The following is a 23,474-nucleotide window of genomic DNA, read 5'->3' as shown; positions in this document are numbered from 1 at the left end:
GAAATTAAAAATAAATTTTCAGTAGCCACAAAACACTCAATGTAAAGTAAAAAGACCTTTATTACATTCTGAAATCCATGTGTGTAATCCTTATTGTACAATAATCTCTCTTAATGTGTTTGTTTTATTCTCTGTATCCATAATACACCATAAATTATATTCGTTAAAATCTATATGATTTATTTGCTTCAAAATAAAGTTACAACTGAAACAACCACAGAAGGACCATGGCAAAGAATTAGGACTCTTGTAGGGGATTTTCTGCTTAAAAATTATCTTAAAAAAAATAGGATTTTAATTCAAGACAAAGGATGACACTACACAGGTGAGAAAATATTACAGAAAAGGACAGAAATTAAGGAAACATCACAAAAATAAAAACAACACTAGATTTAAAGATTAAATTCATCCTCATATATATCTATATACCTTATAGTTTTGATCCTATTCTTTTTTTAAGCAAGTCAAACTGAAGAAGTCCTCCAATAGCACTGATATAAGACGGGGTAAAATTCTTTGATACTTCTGCGATTAACATTCACAAGAAAAGTTACCGTACACAGTGATCAAGGTTTAAGGTCTTCTATTTGGTGCAAGATGTCTTGCTAGGCTAACTGAAGAAGACATTTTAGGACAGAGAACCCAGCTATCTCCCTGAGTGACTGAGTGTAGATGTAAACGCACACTTCCAGAACTACCCTCAAGGACGGACCGGACGCTTGTGGCAGTTTGTAGGGTGGCGAATTACACTCCACAAAAATACATCATCTAAAAAAAACTAAATGGTTTTTACAAAGTATCTGAACTTTGTTACAATCTTTCTCCACCTTCACATGTCAATTTAAGTTAGCTAATAGACAAGCGTAAAAATAAAAGCGTAGACAGAATTTAGCAAGGGGTGTTAAACGATCTGAGCTGGAGTGCTTCTGAAATCCAAGGAGATCCTTGGCTTGTGAGGGCTGTCAATACTAAAAATGGAAAGACTGACTATTGCACAGGCAGACACTGTTATACTGTGTTAAACAACCAGAAAATGTGTATTATACCAACCATATAAAATCTTATAAGAAAATATAGACAGGCACTGTTCCAGCAGTGCAAAAATAAAACGTCAGGCGAGCTTGTTAAAATGAACTGTCAGGAAACTGGACATTGTGACTTATCAATCATTCGAAACAGCTTTCATACCCTGTAATCTTACAAAGATGGGCACTAAAGGGTTTTGAAAAGCCCTCCTTTGGGCTTTAGTTTGTATTCCGGTTTCTGGGCCACTCCTAAAACTCCCCTGAGACCAATCTGGGCTTCCTGCCTCTGAAGAACAAAGGCTGCTTTCACACTGTGGACAGATAGTAGATTTTTCTCCATCAGGTTTGAACCGCAAAGTTTCAGAACATAAACTAACGATAGTATTCCCTAACTCAGGGGGGTAGCTGATGGTTCTGTCAACCAATAGATGTGCTATCAGTGAACACAAAAGGTACATGGATGACGGGGGAAAAAAACAATCACATAGCAACACAACACTGATCTCCACATTGGACACAATGCAAAGCATGAGGTACGGCCTGTGAATCCACTTATCCTCACAGCTGTAGGATCAGAAAAGTCTGAATTATGACATTTCTGTGGTGTCCTCATGACTTGACAGCGAGCTCAGGTTGTCTGTTGTCTCTAAAAGATATAAGGTTCCTTCCATCCACTTCTTTGCGTTCTCCTGAGGCCTTGCTCCCAGCAGCTGTATGAGTGGTTTGCTACACTTCAGAAAGTCTCATAGTGGCATTGTCTTTTCGCCATCTAATGTGAGGCGACAGCAAAGTCCTGTTCCTGCAAAGTCATTTTTTTGTGGAGTATTTAAGTGCCGTCCACCTGCCTCTAAATCGAACGCTTGTCATGCCAATTCCATCTCCAGCCCAGAATTCCACTCCTATGGTTGGGCAGTCTTTGAAAGGGCTTGAGAGCATCCACTCTAAGGTGCAACTTTATATCTCTGCCTATCACATGCTATCTACAGGCTCTGTTTATAAATATATTCTCAATGACATCTATCATTCAACATACATGTGGTTTCCGATCAAATGAGGATATCAAAATATCATCTAATATCTTTATCCAAGTGGCATTTGCGTGGGAAAGGGTAATAAGGATGAGGTTTTCGTTAGTTTAGTTGCATCTTTTAAATTTATATGCAAAAATAAAGAGCTGAAAAGACAACACACCATGTGCACATGTGGTCTGTGCAGTGCGTTGTGCATTAGTGTTGAGTCTATGAAATTGAAGGTGCTCATGTGGCGTTTTCAACCTCAGGTGTGTATGCATTGGTCCCTTTGAACAGTTTCGCATGGATTCAAAACTGTTCGTCTACAGAAACCAAGCCTTAAGAGCTTGCTTTACATATGGGGCAGGAATACATAATACATTCTGTCTTAATCCTGAGGCTTTGCCACATGTCAGGTGGGTTACATTCATAGTTCTCTTCCTAAGAGTACCCGCAAAATGGGAAGGATCCACTTTTCAAGCACTTAACTCTTTAGGGAGATCTGAGCTCCAAGTTTAATCGAGTACTCTTTTTAAGTAAATATACATAATTTGCTCAGTTTGAGTCATTATATGTAGGTAGCATGAATAATAGTAACCAGCACCTTAAATGACTGCTGACATTTACAGCGTCTTGTAAGAAATCTGGGTCCTGTTTGGAGTGAATCACTCCATCAGGAGGGAGGCTATAGATGGAGTCCTAAAGTGTTATGTGCAAGATTGTCAGTGTGTTGCTGGTTTTTCTCAAACACATGTCCATCTACCTCCTCCTATTTCCATTCCCTGTCTTTCTTTAACCGTCTCTTCCTCTCTGTCTCTCATCAGAGCCAAAATGACACTTCAATGAATGTTAGCCCTTAGTGGAGTCTGGGAAGGAGATCTCGCTGCAGAAAACCTCTCTGTAGAGAGCAGGGAAGTTGTAGGCCGTTTCTGGGTGAAGCAGACGGAAAAACTCCAGCTTATCAATATGGAGGTTGCAAATAGACTTCATCATGGGCAACTTGGACACCATCTATTGAGACAATAGAAAAAACAAACAATTATAACATTTCCTTATATAATTTGACTAAAAAAAAATGTATAATATTTTTAACATGATTGATCAAATGATTAAATATTCTAATGTAGAGATCTTCAACTCTGCTCCTGGGGGCCCACTATCCTAGAGAGTTTAGCGTCAACCCCAATCAAACACACCCGAAGCAGCAAATCAAGCTCTTTAGGATTGCACATACAGGTGTGCTGAAGCAGGTTGGAAATAAAGTCTGCAGGACGGTGGGTCCCCAGGAGCTGGGTTGAAGACCTCTGTTCTAATGTATATGTTCTTGTAGTGAAAAGTTAATACATTTTAATGAATTTTAGGAAAAATAATACACACACACACACTTGTATATACACAAGTATTAATTTCTTTTAAAAACTTACTGACCTCAAACATTTGAAGAGTAATGTGTAACAATTATTTATAATAATATACGGTTACGGTTAATTTGTGTGGATGACACTGTCATTTGCACAAAATTAAATTTAAATCTAAATTCAATTTCACTGTACAAAGAATGTAAATGACATCTGGTTTTGATTTAAAATGTAAATAATTTCTGACACATTACGTCTATTATTATAATATCATAATAAAAAGAAGCTCTCTCCATTATTCACTGACAAACGAGACTTTTGCCTGGGTAAACTCTTGTAGCACAGATGTGTCACTGATTGTCATTGCTGCTAAGTTTTTAGAATTCACACAGAATATAAAAACAGTTAAAATGTCAAATTGATTAAGTGTGAACTGCATAAAAATAAGAATGGCATAAATATATTTATTAATCGCATATGTTTATTTTGACAGCCCTGATTTTCTCACATTTGACAGCTGTGAGAGTGCGAGTTTATCATTCTTTCTTTAGATTTTTTCCCAGTACCTTTGCCAGTTTCTCCTCAGGGGCACCATTTTTACGAAGACAGTGTTGCAACGCAACATAGACCTTCTCCTGAAGTTTCTGCACCTTCTGAGCATCTGTTAACCAAGGACGGTCTGTGAAATAAGTATGTGGAAGAGTAAGCTCTAATGTCTGGCTATGTATACTTTGGAAACAATGTTGGTTAAAGATAACTTTATACTAATGTTATAGTAAAACTACCTGGAGACAGAAGCACAGTGGCAGTAAAAAGAGCCATCTCCTCTTCAGACAGCTGTAGCCGACTCAGGGTTTTAGCCATCTCAAATACAGCACCCACCAGATCATCACAACCTACGTACAAGAAAAACACAGAAAACATTGAAATACAATAGTTCAAGAGCTGTAAAATTTCACAACATTGTCATGTGCCCAACAAAACAAGAAAAGGTAAACAGACGGGAACCCAGCCAACTTTAGCAGTCATTCAATTGACCTGGAAACATTTTGATTGACATGTTTTCCATTTAAATAGATGTTTGTTTAGTTCTATATAAAGAGTAAACATGACAATCATATGATTTTACAGCACTTGGTGTACCATTGCTCAGGTTAATTGCATACAAGTACCCAACATGCCCTTTGAAATGCAACAGGGTGCTAAATTATGTAAAAGGTCTGGGGAAGAGACTCACCGAGAGCTTTAAAGAGCTGAGGGCTTGTGAACTTTCCATCGAACAACAGCGTATTGTTGATGGGGTTGTAGGCCCGACACATTCGGATCAACAGCACGTCCAAGCAGCCTGGATGGGCAACGCCACATAGAAGATGGACATAGGAAAGGCAGGACAGAGGGAGGAAATAGGCAAACGAATGCTCCACGATGCACACATACACACAAGAAAACAAAAAACAATTGGGATTTAATTGCACAAATTACAAAATGTTTTCAAATTCAGGATTCATTAAAACAGTCATCATTTTCACAAACGAATAGTGAAGAGTCAACATTCAGTCAAATGGCAATGATGGTTGTTTTAAAGAAAGAGGGAAAAAAGACAGAAGTGTTTTTTTGTTTTCATTTAAATAACAAATTGGTTTAAGGCACATCACACAATGCACAAAGGGAGGACACAAGCGGGGGAAAAGGGTGAGAGAAAACGACAAAAGAGCCATTGTCAGAACACAGTTGAGAAGCAAAAAAAATACATACGGTCTGAACTTAAATATACAACTATCAAACCGTAAATAAATACACTGTATTTTAAGGGTTAACCAGAAATATAAACTGGGCACTTGATTGTATTTACTGCAGGTATTTACTAATGTGGACAACAGATAACAGTTTGCTCTCTTGCACTGAGTTGATGCTGACCTGCTTTGAGAAGGATAATCTGGTCATTTTGACACAAATCCATGAATCCAGAGATGCGCTTGGCAAACTCCACCACATACTGGATGGCATTTGTGATGTACACAGCACACTGCTGCCACATCATCTCTGTGGACTAGAATAAAGAAATGCATGTTAGACTTTTCCACCCATATTCTGATTATCTGCAATTATGATGTGCATTTGACATACTTTTTAATGTATTTTTAATTAGGCTCTTCAAAAATTAGAATAGGAACAATTGTATACTGTGATTCATTAAAATGGAATGTAAGGTTGGGCAATTGCTTGGATCACATCATACATATCGTACATGCTGTTACACCCCGTGGTATTAAGAAGTATTATGCATCCCATTGGCAGTTTTGTTACAGATACCTTGTTTTGGTAGACGCGCATCTCCTCAAGTGTGTAGAGGGTCCAAGCAAATCTTTTCAGTTCTTCTGTGCTGTACTGACTTGTCTCGATGTGGGATTTGACCACATTCTGTGTAATCCGTTCTAAAGGAAATATACATTTATAAAATAAGATCAGACTCAAAGTTTGACTATGACAATGAAAACATGTCACATAGAGATGCATGGCAGATATTAGTTGTTTTTTTTTATTTAGCGGTACCATTAGATACTGGATATTTAATGATACATGCTTATTTTCAAATTGCTTGCTTAAGGTTAATCCCAAAATAAATCCCACAAATAAACAGGATTCCTGTTTTTACTGTATTTTTAATTAAATAAATGCATTCTTGGTGAGCATAAGAGACTTCTTTAAAAATATTTTTTTAAAACCTTTATCGACCCCAATTGTTTGAACGCTAGTGCATATTGGTGCAGTACAGTAATATAATATATGCATACATTCTCATTACCACAGTATACTAACCGATTTCCATCAAGGAACAGCCTTCAGGTGGGTTAAGTAATGAGCAAGTGTAAAGTCCTGTCTCGTGCAGGGTCTGGTACTCGTGTTTGATGTGTGTCGTGTCGCTAAACTCCTGTCTGTTCGACTCGGGAGAACTCTGGGAGGACGAACTGTTCCCACTGCTTCCTCCCAGCAGCTCTAGGCTGCAGTAGTCAGCAGCTTCCTCCGGAGTGAGCGGCAGATCAAAGAGAAGACCGTCTGGTAGCGTGGTTATATCATCCAAGTCACTAAGTGTGGTGCTGGAGCCCCGACTGTAGGCCCGCCCATGGCTGCCGCTCTCTCCGACCTCGTCACCAGCATGACCAGGTACACCATTGCCCAAACCCCCTGCCTGCTCCTGAGACTGCTGGTGCTTCTGAACCTCGGCATAGAGGCTGTCGCGCTGCTTTTTTGACATGCGTCCAAACTTCACCGCTGCAGAGAAAAGGAGGGTGTGGAAAAAAAGACGAACGTTCTTATATTCACACTAATATTCACACAGCTGGATTTAATAGGACTCAAGGAGATTCCATTTCCTGTAGGAAATGCGCTTTTGCGTAAGATTAGACTCACCATCGCGGCTCATGCCTAACGCCAGACACTTCTGCAGGCGGCAGTGCTGACAGCGGTTGCGATTGGTTCGGTCAATAAGGCAGTTCCTCTGCCTTGAGCAGGAGTATATCGCATTGTTCTGCTGACTTCGGCGGAAGAAGCCCTTGATGAATTAAAAAGGGGAAAAAAAAGAAGACAGAGGTCAAGAAGAGGCTGCATTTCCATTTCATCTATGTTCATAATCAAGGTTTTATCTTGAATTAACTCTAAACCATCACAGTATCAAAATCTCTAGATGTATGGGTTCGGCCACCAGTGCAATTATATGATCATTTATTAATGCCATGTGCCATCCAAGATGGTTCAAAAACATGGTTGAGTAATGTGGTTCAATACAAATAGCATGTCATTTGGTAAAGATTTTCCCGCAGAGTCTTTTTTTTTTTTTTTTTTTCCCGCAGAGAGTCTGAAACATTAGATCAGATCTGGCACACATTGTGTGTCCCGTGGTCAAATACAAGCTGACTGAGATTTCTGACTCGTCAGAAAGCCAATCAGATAAAGGGGTTGTATTGTTTACTGTTTCGGGGAACAGTCTGAAGACGTCGTCAGGGTGTAACTACAAGGCACTCTAACTTTCTTGCAAGTCTTGTATACTTTAATACTGTTTATTCTAGTTTTTTTTTTTTTTTATCTGAAGCAGAGGAAACATTTTGGGGAAAACATTTTGACAGAAACCTTTAAACAAAGTCTAACAAATGTGGGTCTTTTAAAGAGAAAAAGAAAATTCTATAATAATTTACTCACCCTCATGTTGTTACAAAGATGTATCAAGTAATTTTTCTGCAGAAAACCATGTTTTAAAAATGTCTCAGTGTTTTTGTCCATACAACAATAGGGGTTCAAAGTTTGGACAAACAGTGAAACATTCGTCAAAGTATCTTTTACACTACACAGAAAAACAGAATAACATACAGGTTTGGAATGACATGAGGGTGAGTGAATGATTATAAAATAGTCCTTTAGTACTATCCCTTTAAGCATTGAGCAAAAATTATGAATTGAACGATTGAAAGGATGCTCACTTACTTTGCAGCCTTCACAAGTGATCACGCCATAGTGGATGCCCGATGACTTGTCCCCACAGATCTTGCATGGGATTACTTCGATTTGTGCTAAGAGAGGGAGAAGTGGTTGAAACATTAGCTAGAGTTTGACACACTTATCCCATACACAGCCTATAGAAAAGTCCTGACTCAAGGCACAAAGCATTGAAGGCCATCCACTATCTACATTACAGTTCTAATGCGAGCTACAGCGGCGTTCTTTGTTTGACCCATTGATCTTTGAGCAATCGTTCAATGACATAAAAGAAATATAGGCCGGCACAGAGCCCGAAGGTCTGGTCTGACTCTCACAGGGACATGGAAACTTGGCTAGTGTCATATTCCTTCAACAGTAACAATACACAGCTAATGCATAAAGAGAGGGGTTAAGCTCTACAGCTCCTATTCAGAGACTTTAGGTTTTGACCCACTCAGGGTGACATAATAACACAAGTCCCTGGACCACAGAATCAAAAACAGCTTTATAAACAAAGTTTGCTCTCTGCTTGGCACAGTCACGCTGGAATTAAGCGGATTGTGATGCTCTGTATGGGAATTATAAACAGCTGCAGGTTCATGAATAGAACCTTTGAGTGCAAAGAGTTCCTTAAAACCAAACAACAGTATATACACACTTACATTTGCACAAGTAAGTCCTCTATATCCCAATAAAACAAGCTGTTCTTTTCAATAAATTGTTTATTCAAGTAGAAGCGCTATCATTGAATTGCGTTTTTTCTGAGAGCCCTATGGTTAAGAAGTTCCCCCATTGCAGATGACTCAAATGGCACAGGATGGATCCCAATAAAGGTTATTACCAGGGAACACAGTCCTCTCAGGTGATATGGATGTAGGAAATGTCATGAATATGTTTTGTGCAATGACGCAATATCTTAGGTAACAGTTAATGTGTGGTTACAGGGTACCGGCCGTCCAGAGATAATGACAGGAGGACTCTTACTTCGGCCTGAATGCTTGTTGATGTGTGCGTCACATTTGAGCAATAGAGTCTGAGAGCGGAGGGGAAAAAAAGAGGGAACAAGAGACACGTCTGCTTGATGTTTCCAGAAGCTACGTTGATAAACACAATCTGCTAAAGCACTTTTCAAAGCACTGAGAAAGAAAATAAAATATATTCCATAATGCAATATGTCAGTGAAATGACTAAATGGAACATATTCTGTCTTTTTCGCTTGCTGTCTTTCCTTCTACCCCATTCTGAGCCCCCGGCCCCCACCCTCCCTGTGTTATATAACTGCTGTCTGGCTACATTCCATGAATACACTCATTCAGAGGAGATCACCCTAGCAACGCAGTGACGAGCATTCCTCCATCCCACCCCTCCCACTTTCCCATTGGCTCGTGACAGCGTGGCTTTGACTCTGACTCGTCCGCTCACATGCCACTCACCTGTGTAGAACGGTCAGGCTATGTGGCTGAGCTGTTCTACTGACACACTTTCCTACTGAACCGAGGGAGGCGCATGTGCGGTAGCCTCGCAAGCGCTGTAATCTGATTAATTTTTTTTTTTCCTTTCCTGGCATGTTTAAGGTGGAACCACAAAAACCAAGACCATTATTTTATCAGGAAAACATTCAGTTTCAGACAAATCCAAGGCCTCTGTGAGCTACTCTGAATAACTTTTTTAAATCAGAGACATATGATCAAGAGGCGCATTTTATGTAATGGCATGGGAGTGATATATGACTTTTGCACATTTGGAATATCTACAGTAAACTGTGTAACTTACACTTGCCCTCAACATGTGGCAGCCTGTCAAGAATTTGAACACAGTCCCAGCTGTCTCGTAGAGCTCACATAAATCTATTTTTAAGTTATGACTGCGGTGCATGGTAGTTGGAGTTTGAATTTTATAAAGCCTTGGTTTTACCATGCTATGCATCAGGTATGTAGTTATACACACACACACACACAAACATTCATAACGCAAAACAAAACCTTTCATATTGAAAATATCACATTGCAAAATGTCACATAAAAGCAAACCGCAATGACTACACGGAAGTATGGCAAGAAACTTTACAGGTTTTGGCACAGTACCAATGAATTCTGATAAATTCATCAATGAAAAATGGAATAAATATAGAGAGCCGATATAATGTCAAAACTGTAATTTAAATGCAATGTAATTCGCTTTGGATAAAAGCGTCTGCTAAATGCATAAATGTAAATGTAAATATATCACAGACTAAAACTTTGAAGTCAAAAGGGCTGACAGAACTACCAACAACATGTCTGACTGTTGTTTTGGTAATACAAGAATCTCTGATATAGGCTGATTTATAAAGGACAAAAATCCCCTTTTATCAGTTTAATAAGTTAATACATCTTTTATAAGATGTTACTCATAGCACATCAAGCCAATCTCCCACAAACACTCAGTCAAATCAAAAGTATAGCAAACAGCTCTTGTTTGATTAACCGATTCTGTAGAAGCCGGAGGCAAACGCAGTCAGACAGCCGAAAACTAATTAAGAGGAGATTTATTAGAGTGCTATGTTTATCGGGCAAGCTGGGGTTAGTAATCAAGCTCTTCTTATCTTCTCTCTCTAGGCCACTCTTATGTCAGTAAGTCAGTGTATCAGTCCATCAAACACCAGTCAGCAGTTTCATAGAGCGATGCTGGGAAAAATCCAACAAATATTCAGAGACTTTGCCCTTTTATCTCACATAATCAAACAACTTTGTTCAGCAACGTCCAAAGGTCCCATTTACCCTGCATCTTGCATTTGCATTGCAGAGTGTATAACTAACCTAACTTGTGTGATTTGATTTGTGTGTGACATTCAGATTAGAGCCAATTTTTGAGTCTGCTATGTGTCCTCACCAGCAGGTTTGCTTTGAACTCAGGTAAACAGGATTCAATTTGCATCCTCTTACTTGTACTTGAGATTTTGAAGAAGCTTATGGTCAGCTGTAATGATTTTTCCCTCTCCCACATCACTTAAAAGTGACCTACCTATACGAAGTAAACTGAGATGGTGGAATGACACTGCAAGACTCTCTTTAAATATGTACAGAGGGATTGAGTAATTCTTTGGTATAAGTAACAACACCAAGTTGAAAAACATGAGCTGTTAGGGAGTGTAAGGTGACTCTTGATGGGCATTAATTATCTTGATGCCTGCTGGGATTCGGAAATAATAAAAGTCTCTATAAAAACAAGCATTTTTTCACAGCTTTTTGGTTTTATATATTGAATATATAAGAAAAAAGTGGATACAGTTGTATAAAAATTAAAAATATGAAAATTGTTTGGTCATCATTAACAATGAATCATGAAGAAAAATGAAAAAATAAAAAAAGTGAAAGTTAAGCTTCACGTTACAAAAAGGCTGGGTTTTTATTCAAGATGTATTAACTAAAAACCATAAGAACACGCCTTATGTGTACAACAATTATGATAAATGTATTATTAAGAATTAATCTGAAAAAAACCGTATGATCTTGAATTGTTGTTGAAAAAGATTTGAATCCCTCAAGCGGCTGGTCAGATTCTACCACTGCCTGGGCTTAAGTTGTGGTTTAAATGAATGGAAACTTCATGGGCAGGTGTCAAAGTGCCACTGCATTAAGCTGCTCAGCATTCATTTATAGACTGCTCATTGCTTAAGTCTTTAAAGCCATGGTGGTTTACAGCTCTCAGCATACAGAAGAGTGCCTTTCCTCAGGATCATGAACAAAGTCAGAAAAAAAAAATACTGAATATCCAATGCTCATTTACTTACATTGTTTCAATAGCTGTGCTTGTCAGTTCTACTGTTACTGTCTCTGTTTAGCACATTCTATGAATTTCAGTGACGGACCTCTTACATACTCTTAAATATAACATTATATAAACAGTTAATATAACTGAAATGAAAGGTAACTAGGCTTGACTTAGCACATGTTGTTACGCCTTTGCACCAAAGAAGGCGCTGTTTCCTTCATAAGGCATTTTAGGTTTAACGTCCCTGTGCCATCACGCTGTTTGTTATGCTGAGATTCAGCACTGGATAAAGGTTAAAATACGATGCCAGTGAGGAAAACATTAAACCGAACTTAATACGGACCAATTCTCTTCCTGATCTCTTAGTGTTGTAATATGCTGTGTAATCCTCAATGACAGAAGTAGGTCAATGGAGCTGATAGAGTAGACTGTCACGCCGGTGTTAGGGTTTAACTGGTTTTCGCGTTATCTGGTGACCAACTTCCTGGTTCAGGTCCTTCGCTCCAGATGTGATGGGACGACCGCAGCAGATTCTGAAAGCACAAACTGACGTGATATTAAGCTGTCTAATAACACTTGCTCATTACACGATTTTGGTATTCTTGTAATGATTACAAATTAATGGTATGATCGCCCGTAGCGGCTGAATTACGGAACAAAAAAAAAAGGCTGTTTTTTTTTAATTAGTTGCGCTGGTAGACTCCAGTAATGAACGCACTGAGCTGCATTGATTCAATCAAGATTTTTGGATTCAAATAGGATTTTACTCTCGGCGTAACATTATGCAGCATGGCAGAATCAAGGAAATGTGTCTGTGTTAACTTGTGACCTGTTTGCTAGCCAAACTCTAGTTTTACTGTCACAATAAGTTAACGTCATTCTCCAGCCAAAGCACTTAATGCTGCTGAATGATTATGATTTGATCATACGATCAGAAAAATTGCACATCGTCACAACGAATCCAATTCATGCATAACAACACCCCGAAGTTTAAGTCTAGTTCTATGTTGCGATCCAGTGGATCATTGGCAAAACACATTCTTACACTGGCAGGCTGCCCACATACACTTCTTCTTTTACAATGTTAAAAAAAAAACCTATAACATCTGCTAACTATCCAAGACCACCTTTAAAGTGTAACTACTAGTACTAGTAAAACACTACTAGTAATGATCAGGATTTCGATATGGACAAATATCTGATGGGGCATTTTCCCCATGCATCCTCTTAATGTTTAAATAGAGAAAGGTCAAATTTCCAAACTCTTTCAAATCAATGCTCCACAAGTACTTTCACAATCACAATCCCTTTTATTGCCAGATACAATGGGTTTACATGTACAAGGAATTTGTCTTTGTGTACTGGACAAAAATGAACATGGACAACAAAGAAATGAAATTATATAAATAAATAAATGGATGTTAATGCTCTAAGCAAACCCTGATACAATCCACTGGTTAATACATAAAAATATATTTTTGCCTTGCTTAGTTGGGGACACTTGACTGATTGCACACTATTGGAAGATAGCTGAAGTGGATGGCATCACTAAATCATCAATGAACTGACTTTAGCTGGGAAATGACTGTTGTTGTCCTCTATTTTCCTGTTGACACTGTAAAGCTGCTTGGACACAATCAACATTGTATAAAGTGCTATATAAATAAAGGTGAAAAACAATTCAAATTATACCTCTGTAGCACTTTTCACAGCTTTATAATACACACACACACTACACACAAGCAGGACAAAGGAAGTCTTCCTCAATGGTACCCATGCCAAACAGACTTTTTTGTTTGTTTGTTCCGTAATTCAGCCGCTACGGGCGATCATACCATTAATTTGTAATCATTACAAGAATACCAAAATCGTGTAATGAGCAAGTGTTATTAGACAGCTTAATATCACGTCAGTTTGTGCTTTCAGAATCGGCGAATCTGCTGCGGTCGTCCCATCACATCTGGAGCGAAGGACCTGAACCAGGAAGTTGGTCACCAGATAACACGGAAACCAGTTAAACCCTAACACCGGCGGCCATGCTGAGACTGGAAAACAACAACACGCAGAGCGCAGCAGATACACCCCACTCCCTGTCCCCAACAGTTCACACAGCCTACTGACAAGATTAGAGGCTCCCCTGAACTTGTTGATAAGCTTTATCATGATAAAGACAAACATTCAGAAGAGCTCAAGCTCAGTATGGCGGTTAAGGGTTTATACATACGAGTACCAACTTTGCGCAAGACCATAATACAGTATTTGAACTTTCCATGAAGTAAACAAAGCTCAAATGACAAGCATCCAGTGATTATTAAATTTTAAGCATTTTTAACGTTCTTTGATTCTTACATAATGGGCTTAGTGGCAGTTAACAGTAACTACAGTGAGAGGAGTGTTGCCAAATATTACAAGATTTTTTTTTTCAATACAAGTACACAATGCAGAAAAGAGTTGAATAACTGATTTATTCCAGCGAAATATAAAAAATTCTCAATTGTAATTAACTACAAATTCACGTCATTTCAACAATTATATCCCTTTAAAAATAATTAAAATGTATCACATCTATAGCTTAATAAATCTCGTATGCGCACACCTTTGGATAAAGTGTGTATTTACATACATGCGCGAGCGCGACTATATTCTGACAAAAAATGCCAAAACATAAACCAATCATATTTATATGAGACTTTATGGTAGAGACATAAGAGAAACAATCCCAAAGTGGCTTATAAAAAACGGACATGGCAACTCATGAAACGTTTCCTACATGACGCTCATCGCTTCTCTTTCACGCTCGCAAGCCAAGAAACAAAACAGAGCTATGCAAAGTTTATCGTTTCCGTGTAGGCCCTACTGGTTATTTTCTGTACGTGTCTGAGTGGCGAAAAGCTACCAAAGCAGAACAAAACATAACATGTGTTATGTTACAAACAACCAAACAGTTGCAGATTATCAGAGCGATATTTTGCGCGCTTGCGCGTGCTTTACTTTGGTTGAGTCTTTGCGCAGTTCCTGCAACATCAAAGCAAACCCAATCACGATTACCGCTGTCAATGTGACAGTTTTGTTTCAATTATTAGACAATGTTATTTTGTTTATATAAATGCATTTTTTTTTACTTACCTCTCATTTTGATGCTATATTATCTGCGAACGATAATATAACTCCAGTACATTTGATCAGCGCCGAAAGTTAAACTCTGATAAAATTTAGAAAACTCCAAAACAGAGCGGTTGCAAGAAAATAACTACTAAGCCTCGTGAGTTATTGCACAGCCTACTTCTTCTCATTCAGTTGTTCATTCAGAGTAAATTCCGCTCCATCATAGACTTTCTTTCATGTGTAAATGCGCGCACTGTCAGCTATGCAAAAAAATGATGCCCTCTTCTCTTTCTCTCTCTCTCTCTCTCTTGCGTCTGTGCTTCTCTCTGTAGTCTAACCTACTTTCGGCGCGTGGACTCTCACATGATCTCGTTCCACCGGCCCGCCTCGTGCCCCCAGGCAGTGGCGCGCGCACTCGCACTCGGCCACGCGCTTTAAGGAGGATCCGTGTAGAGCCCTGCGCGGGACTGTTTTCTTCATCCCGCTCCCGCCCGCGCCCGCCGAATTTCTGACCATTACCGCCCGCTCCCGCAACGTGTGTGTTACACTCCCGCCCGCACCCGCAATGTGTATGTCCACTCCCGCCCGCACCCGCAAAACTCTGAGAATTTATTCCCGCACGATAATAGAGATGCATTGATTTTGTGTCTTCTCCCGTCCCGCAGGAAAAAAAAAGTATTGTATTGCTATTATTAAAGAGATTCATGTTTGTTCCTTTCCCTGACCTGCATGTATTCTGACGCACTGGTAGGGAAGATGAATATAGCCTGGGCTATCGGGGACATCTAAAACGCTTAGGCTACCGCGCGTTTCTTTAGACTTCAAGTACTTTGATTTTGTTGACAATGACATCATGTCGCTAGGTTACCTCCCGATCCCGCAGTGTTTTTTTTTAGCCGCCCATTCCCGCCCGCAGCAAAGTTCAAACCGCCCGCTCCCGCGAGATTTGCGTTGGGTCCCGCGGGACCCGGCGGGTCCCAATCCCAATGCAGCCCTCTAGATCCGTGTGCCAGAGCTCGAGCGCGCGTGGGAAAGTGTGGCAGTATGTCACCACAACAGTATCGTGGGAATCTCTCGCGGTTCCTGAGGCTGCGATTGTTTGTGATTACAGCACAGCGCCCGTTGAAAAAAAAAACAAAAAAAAAAATCACAAAATGATTTTCCTTCCTCTTAAAACCAAATGGTCTTGACTGTTACTGAAGCTCTTTCAACACAGTTTTACCTAGGGATAAATAGTCAATTCAAAATAAGGCGAAAAGGTCAGAGAAAGTGTAGATCTGCAGATTAAAGTTTTATGGGTTTAAAACAGCCCAGGCCAGCCCATTTAAAAAGGCAGACACATCTATTAACATTATTATTGTGTACTTTTAGGTGGTTTTGAGGTGGTTAATGAGACAGTACACATACCATAGCTTTACAATATTTTTAGCAAATCTGCACACATATTTATACTGTAGGGGGTGTGGATATATTTCATTTAGGACTATGCGTGGACTAGGCTACCAGGTTAGCCAAATGATACCTCACTGAAATCAAAGCTATTATTCAATTACATTTATTCTTTTAGCATCCATTTTTTCCAAAGAAACATACAAATGAGAATAAAGCAACACACAGCCATTAATCAAAGACAGAACTCATAGCTTTGCCATACCAAAGTTTTATTAAATTCTCAAATAGAAGAAGAAATGTTGAGCAAAAATGTCTAGATAAGCGATGTTAATTAAAACGGGTCTTGTTCTATAAACAGCATTTAATCACAATCACTGCAAAATGCAGTATTTAATGTTGACAAAGGAGACAACATCAGTTTCGAAATAAGAAACATGGACATACACTCCTAAAAATGAAGGTTCCAAGGGGAGACTTTTGCAGCAATGCCATGAAGCACCATTTCTTAAAAAAAAATAGAAGCACAAGTGTATAATACAGATATGCCAATTTCTTCTTCTTAAATCAAAAACTCTGATGTTGAATAAATACATAATGTTGACATGTGCATAATGAGTTCTTATCCGCTAGATACATCAATGTGTACTGTATGTGCAATATTTTTGAATGGCACAAAAACACTTCTCTCACCTCAAAGAACGTTACTAAATTTCTGTGAACATCTTGTATATACAGCTGAGGGTGACTGAGAGTTGAAGCAAAGTTTGAGGCAAAGCAGGGAGTTTATTTCAGGATGCTACTCTAACAATAACAATAAAAATGTGGGATGAAATAACAGGACATGCGAAATTGTGCGCAAGATAGAAAGGATATGATGTAACCATGGAGTCTCTGTTATGAAATGAGGAGAGAAGAGATTATAGTAAGTAGGTTAGTAGAACAACGGAAACACACAGAAGCTGACAGAAAGCTTTGTCATTGCTTCTTCTCATCTTCTGCTTTCTTTCAGTCTAATAACTCTCATGTGTTCCCTTTTTTATATTTACACCTGTTTGTTTTGAATGATGCTGTTGTTTTTATCATTACGAACCATTCTGATTCCCTCAGACTTTGTCTCTGTCTCGTTTTCTGTTTTAGACTGGGGGAAATCAGCCTGTCACAATGTTTGTGCAGCGTTGTCAAAACAGACCTCCTCAGGGTAAATGCACGAACGTTTCCGCTCCAGAAGCATTGCTTCCCTTTTTATTATTCTTCTGTTTAGATGTCTCTTCCTGTTTCAGAGTCTCTTCCTCACCTTCCTGCAGTCTTGAATTGCACATTTTCATTTAAAAGCAGCCCCTTTTCTGTGTTTTTTCTCTATGTGACACACGGACAAACACTGACCTCCTGACCATCTGTCTTATATAACCACAGTCTCTTAAATTAGAACTTGCTCGCTCAGAGAATAGAACGAGGCGGGAGGGAGGCCGACATTAGATGGAGGCACATGGAGAGACAGTGAATGAAGCACCATTTATATTGAATGTCTGCTGGAAAACCTGACAAGAAAGTTACTGTAAAGTGAGATTAGAAGTGCATTATGATCTAATGGCAAATTAACTTCAGGAGGAGTAACAGAGTGGATGAGGTTATGGAGGAGTGTATAAAACAATCAGTGCTAGTGTGTTTAGCAGTTGATCAAATGTTTTTTCAGAAGGGATTATTGTGAATCCAGCTCTCATCAGCGTAATCCCCTCACCACTCCTCTTCGTTATCTGTTTAATCCGCTGACTCCTCTCCTCTTTCAGAAGCTGGATAATCCCCCTCTTTCTCTGCACGAGGGTGTAATCCAGTTTTACCCTGCCCATCCTCTCCTCCATCATTCTCTTCTCCTTTCATCTTCTGTTCCTTTCTCCTCTCCTCCCTTCTGCAGCTTCCCTAGTAATCTTCAACCAGGCTAAAAATACCCCTTTAAAATCCCTATTACTTCAATTACATTATATAAACTACATTATATCGTACTATAGGAAAGAATGTTCCTGAATGCACCCTTCTATCCTAGGAGACTTTCAGAATTGTAGTCAGTGTTTATTCCAAACCATCATCTTGGGCCCGTTAAAGTTTCCTTCGCATACTGTTGCTCACGGTTTCCATGGTCTACCTCGTCCCAGATGGTTGGAATTGCGTCGTCTGGACATTTTGTTTAGCAGCTAAACACATGAAGCCATGAGTCTCTGTTGACTCAGCTCTAATTATCGAGAATATTACAAAGAGATGATTATCTCGTTGCTCATCCGCCATATACAATGGATCATTTTCATTCTTTTCTTGAGTGTCTCAAATGAAACTAATGACCAGCAACATATAATCATCTTAATCTCAGGCTGTTCCCACAGGGCATCCTCAGTATCATTAAAAAATGTCAGATGACGCCACCTGAAAATAAATTAGCGACTTGCATACTAGTGTTGTGTAGATTAGAGTTCTGGACCAAATAAACATATTACTCATGCAAGTAAACACAAGCTGCCCAACTCATTTCTTAAGGGACAGACAGTCGCAGATGGCATGCTTACCAGTGGATATACAATGCGTCAACAGCTATAAGGTCACCACGAAACAACAAAATCAGGTTAAAGATGGTGAAATGGTATAACAAAATGTGTACAAATTGTATAAATTATACAACGACTTAAGGGGGTCATATATATAGTGTAGGATAATTTGTATTCAGCAAGATTAAACCATTTCTATCAACTGTTTTCGACATTGATAATAATAAGAAATGTTTCTTGAGCACCAAATCATCATATTAGAAAGATTTCTGAATGATCATGTGACACTGAAGAGTGAAAATTCAGCTTTTCTACACAGAAATAAATTACATTTTAAAACACTAAATGAGAAAAAAGCTAATAAATTACTGTATCAGTTCAAAATATTAAGTATCAACATATTACTATTTTTATTGTATTTTTGATTAAAGGAATGCAGCCTTGTTCAACATAAGAGTTTTCATTTAAAAGCCTTCATTCAAAATCTTACTGACCCAAACTCTTGAATTGTTGTGTATATGTTATTATACATAATTGTTTTAGAAAAATACAGCCAGGGGAGGAGTAGTTTTGCTTCCTTAGATGGGGACGTGAAAGAAGATGACTGTACATCTTCCCTTTTTTGTCACCCTGCTGTCATGACCACGACTGGCATAACATGACTATCCTCACTGTAATGAATGGCCACTACTGAAGGTCAGGTCTCTTACTCCTGTCCTTCTCCTGTGGGTTTCCATATCCTATTTTTCTAACAAGCACTCAGGTCTATTGCAGATACCAAGTTCCTCCAACAACACTCTCCCCAAGTTAATAGACGTGTTGTCTATAGCTCTCGTGACTGCTGATATCTTTTATTACCTGCTATCTGATATGTAAAAAAAACATTATACTGTTATTATAGCAGTTCCTGTAAATGCTGCCTGAAAACGGTCTTTGAAATCATCAGTGTTATCAAGAGATTGGCACGCAGATGCTACCAAGCCTGGCTGTTTACCCACAGAGTCACACCCTTAATTTGAAGTTTATCTTTGCTTTCTTATGAACAATGCTAATCGAACAAAGGGTGAACATAATGCTGACAAACACACGTACACACAATGAATGCCAGCTCTGGGTGGAAGAGAAGTATTAGAAGTAATTTTATTAGAAGTAAAGAGAAGTAATTTCATATGAACAAACTTTTAGAAGAGATTACATTATGGGTTCATTTTGCATTTTAACTTTTTGTAAAATGTGAAGCGTTCAATATATTACATCTTCTCATAATCTAATCTAATACCAAAGTTCATGTTGTTCTGCTTTAACATGCCATGTGCGTTGCAACAGCTTGTTAGCTCAACAACCATGGGCTGTGGGCACACGGAACTCGTTAACATGACGACCAATTTTTGTTTATATTATGAATCAGCATGGCACCCAGTGTCCACCATGACTGACCTACTTTTGAAAATCATACTCACACATACAAATGCCACGCCACCAGAAATACACACACTTACAATGACTCACAACTCTTCCACCCATTTGTTGACTGCAGCTGCAACGCTGGACAGACACACAGATGTGTTACAGTTCAAGTTTTTAAATTTCATATCACTTCATCATCTACTATCCATCCCTTCCAAGTCCCTTCTTTTTCATCCTTCACTTCTGTAGTCCCTCGCGTCCTAGTTCCTCTATCTTTTTATTTCCCTTGTTGCCTGAAGGAAGTGTGGGACACACTGTCTGTCCATTTCTATCCCTTTATGTCTCCCTCCCTCCCTTCTTTCATCCCTTATCACAAAGCAGTCGTTTATTTTTCCTCCATCCTCTGTGGATGCTTTGCTTGGGTCTCTATACAGAAAAACTGTTAATTACATTGCACCCTTTTCAGTGATCATATGTTGGACATTTTCTCTCACAGTGACCATTTTTCACCCCACTCTGTCATTATTTGTTTGAAAAGATGAATGCATATCATAATCTTCTTAGGTAAGCTGAATAGATAATGGCTTCGGTCATGTAATTCTGTTGCACTCAGGCTCACATTATTTACAATGTAATAGTTACGTGGGTGAGTAGAAACATTACAATGAGGAGGAAAATAATCCCTGTGCCCAGAAAGGGGCGAAAGAAAGATAAATAATGAAATATAAATCAAAGGCACTGGCATTGAAAATACAACAATTCTTCAAATACCACATATTGGTACATACATTGAGGAATGAAAAAAGTGTCTGATAATGTCGTAATCTGAAATTAATCCAATTTTGAAACGTCATTTCTTTTTTTATTGATGTTTATTTATATTTACGTCTGAGAGAATGATGGGGAATTAGAGACCTCTGGTGGTGACTTTGGGTACTTCACATTTTGGTTTACATAACAGACGCTTATCCACTCTCTGCATAGTCAGTTTAGCGGTTAAACTAAGCTGTGTAAACATTAGTATTCATCTACCAGTTACATTAAACCTTGTTGCAAACTTTCAAGCATTTCTACAAGTTAAAGTAGGCAGAGTTTGACGAGATTTTTCAGTTGACTGCAGAAAATGTATATTAAGTAAGTAGGTTAAACTTTTTTAAATGATTACATTAATGATTATTTATTACATTGCAATGATTGCTGAATTTTATTCTCTGGTTTATTCAGCTGTAGACAGTTACCATAACACAAAGACTATGAAAGCTATAAATCACATTCATTATTCATTTCCGTAAATATTCCTGGCCACCATTTCACCATTTCCATTTCCATTTCAAAAGCAGACAGTAAATGAGAGACTAAGAAAAGTGTGGTTAACATTACAAACAAATATCTGTCAGTGGTCAACTCTGCAGCGAATGGAAAACTTTCTCAGTGTATTGGTTGTTTTTTCCCCCTTTGTCGTCTGGAAAGTAAAATTTTGGTACCTTGTGGCTGGAAAGATTAGCCAGGCTGAGCACTTTACAGACATGACAGATACATAGAGAGCGGAAGATGGACGTCCAGGAAAATAAGGAAGGAGGGAGAGGTGGCCATGACCTACTTAGTGGAGAAAAAAGAAAACACACCCCGGGGATGGTGTACACACACATATGCTTTCCAGCAACTATCTACACTGAGATGTGAATCCACACAGTCAGATGCAGTCCCACAAACTCAAGGTCACATCTTGGAAGTGGGTCACAAAATCCTACTGCTGACAATTATCTACATGAGTGGGTCAAGGCCGTGCGGCTCTGACGGGTTGGCAACAGCTGTAGGATCAATTCTATTTTCCACTGCAGTGGGTGTTTCGTGGCAGCGGTGTCATTTTCAAATGCGATTAACACATTTGCCACATCAAAGCATAACCACAACTTATAGTTCATTTACCTGCATTACAACATTTAAAACAATCTGAAACACAGCCATGTGTGCTTCAGCAACGAACAAATTAAATATGTAATTTCCTGGGAGCAAATCCCATCTATGCGTCAGTAATTTCTCTCAGAGGACTAAAAATAATCTGCACAGTGAGATTTAATTAGGTGCAGCATCATCTATGGGCTTTATAAACATGAGTTTATAGGGATCCACTGCCATATGGGGGAAGTTTCAGGCACATTGAGATGACAAGGAAATGTTTGTCTCCAGAGAGATTGATACTGTAATATGTAATGCAAATGTGTAATCGATCATGTTGTAAACAAACTGCACAACCTAGCTTTCTTTACAATGTGAGTCTACAATTACAAAAATGTGATGTTAGTCTGGATGACCACTAACCCTGTTCACTGGAAAAGAGCAGTGATAACATTCTGATAAACATTTCCTTTTGTATTACACAAAGAATAAAGAAAATCATGGGTTTAGAAGGACAGGATGAGCAATGATTAACAAGCATTGCTCTTTATGACTGTTATAAGGTTACATAGAAGATCCCTGGTAAACAACACACTAATCATATTCTCATGTGTATGATCTTTGACTTGAAAAATGTGTTTGTCTCAGGAAAAAAAAGCTCTCACATATATTTTCCATTTCCACAGGAGGCGTTTAGGCATGTGTGAGAGCGAAGTCAAACCTGGAGACTCTTAAAATGAGGGCAGCAGAGATAAAGCAAGCTCTGTATGTTTTCTTAGAAAAACCTTGTGATTACAGGCTGTCTTGTGATCAGGACTTGTGATCAGAAATACACTGACTGTTAACAACTTTGTGACAGAAGACAGATTATTCAGATCTGATAGGATGGAGAGGCAAATTAATCCACCACAATTTTTTTCAAATCTGAGCATCATCCTCTTGCCGACTTTGTAAATGGTTACAGATGAATAACTGCAGATCTTAAACTAAATGAGGATTGCATGCTACCGAACGTTTAACACAAAATGTGGGAAATGTGAACATTGCTATGAGATGCATGACAAATAAAACAATGTTCTAAAATCGGCTCAAAATACCATATGTTTGATATCCTTTTCTGACTTCTTCAGACTATAAATCGAGGTCAAAATTTGGGCGCAGTGAGGATTACCATAAATTACTTGCTTTTATAAAAGGAATACTTAAAACACAGATAAAAGTTCATTATTTAATAATATCGCTCTAGACCTTTCGATATATTTGTGTGAGGTACACGCCAAACTTTAAATCGTTCTTCAGTGATAATCTTTCCTTCCAGCGAGCTAAACCGCCGAGTTGAACTCAAGAACCGAATCAGACCGATTCATGAATAAAATCATTTAGACTTGTTTTGTGTGCTGCCGATTTGGATTCTTTAAAAAGATCTAAATCAAAGAATGATTCGTATATGAGCAACACTACTTGCCTATGTGGCTCATGACTTTTCATTCGTACCTTCAGAAGACTTGATAACACATA

At 38.7% G+C, this 23,474-nt stretch overlaps 1 protein-coding gene across 1 annotated transcript; it reads right to left on the bottom strand.

Annotated features, from left to right (window-relative positions):
* Positions 1 to 15,143, bottom strand: LOC306848458 (nuclear receptor ROR-beta-like). Its single transcript, XM_079383015.1, has 10 exons — positions 14,746 to 15,143; positions 7,873 to 7,958; positions 6,805 to 6,946; positions 6,214 to 6,666; positions 5,707 to 5,828; positions 5,311 to 5,443; positions 4,631 to 4,738; positions 4,179 to 4,289; positions 3,960 to 4,072; positions 1 to 3,046 (listed from the first exon to the last, which is right to left on the bottom strand). Exons 1-10 carry the CDS (start codon positions 14,750 to 14,752, stop codon positions 2,885 to 2,887), a joined length of 1,437 nt encoding a protein of 478 aa, XP_079239141.1. The 5' UTR covers positions 14,753 to 15,143; the 3' UTR covers positions 1 to 2,884.
* Between the last annotated feature and the right edge of the window lie 8,331 nt (positions 15,144 to 23,474).

The sequence above is a fragment of the Barbus barbus genome (genome assembly GCF_936440315.1).
Source record: "Barbus barbus genome assembly, chromosome: 28".
NCBI lineage: Eukaryota > Metazoa > Chordata > Actinopteri > Cypriniformes > Cyprinidae > Barbus > Barbus barbus.
The sequence above is the reverse complement of the archived record's forward strand: the minus strand, read 5'-3'. Positions and strand labels throughout refer to the sequence as shown.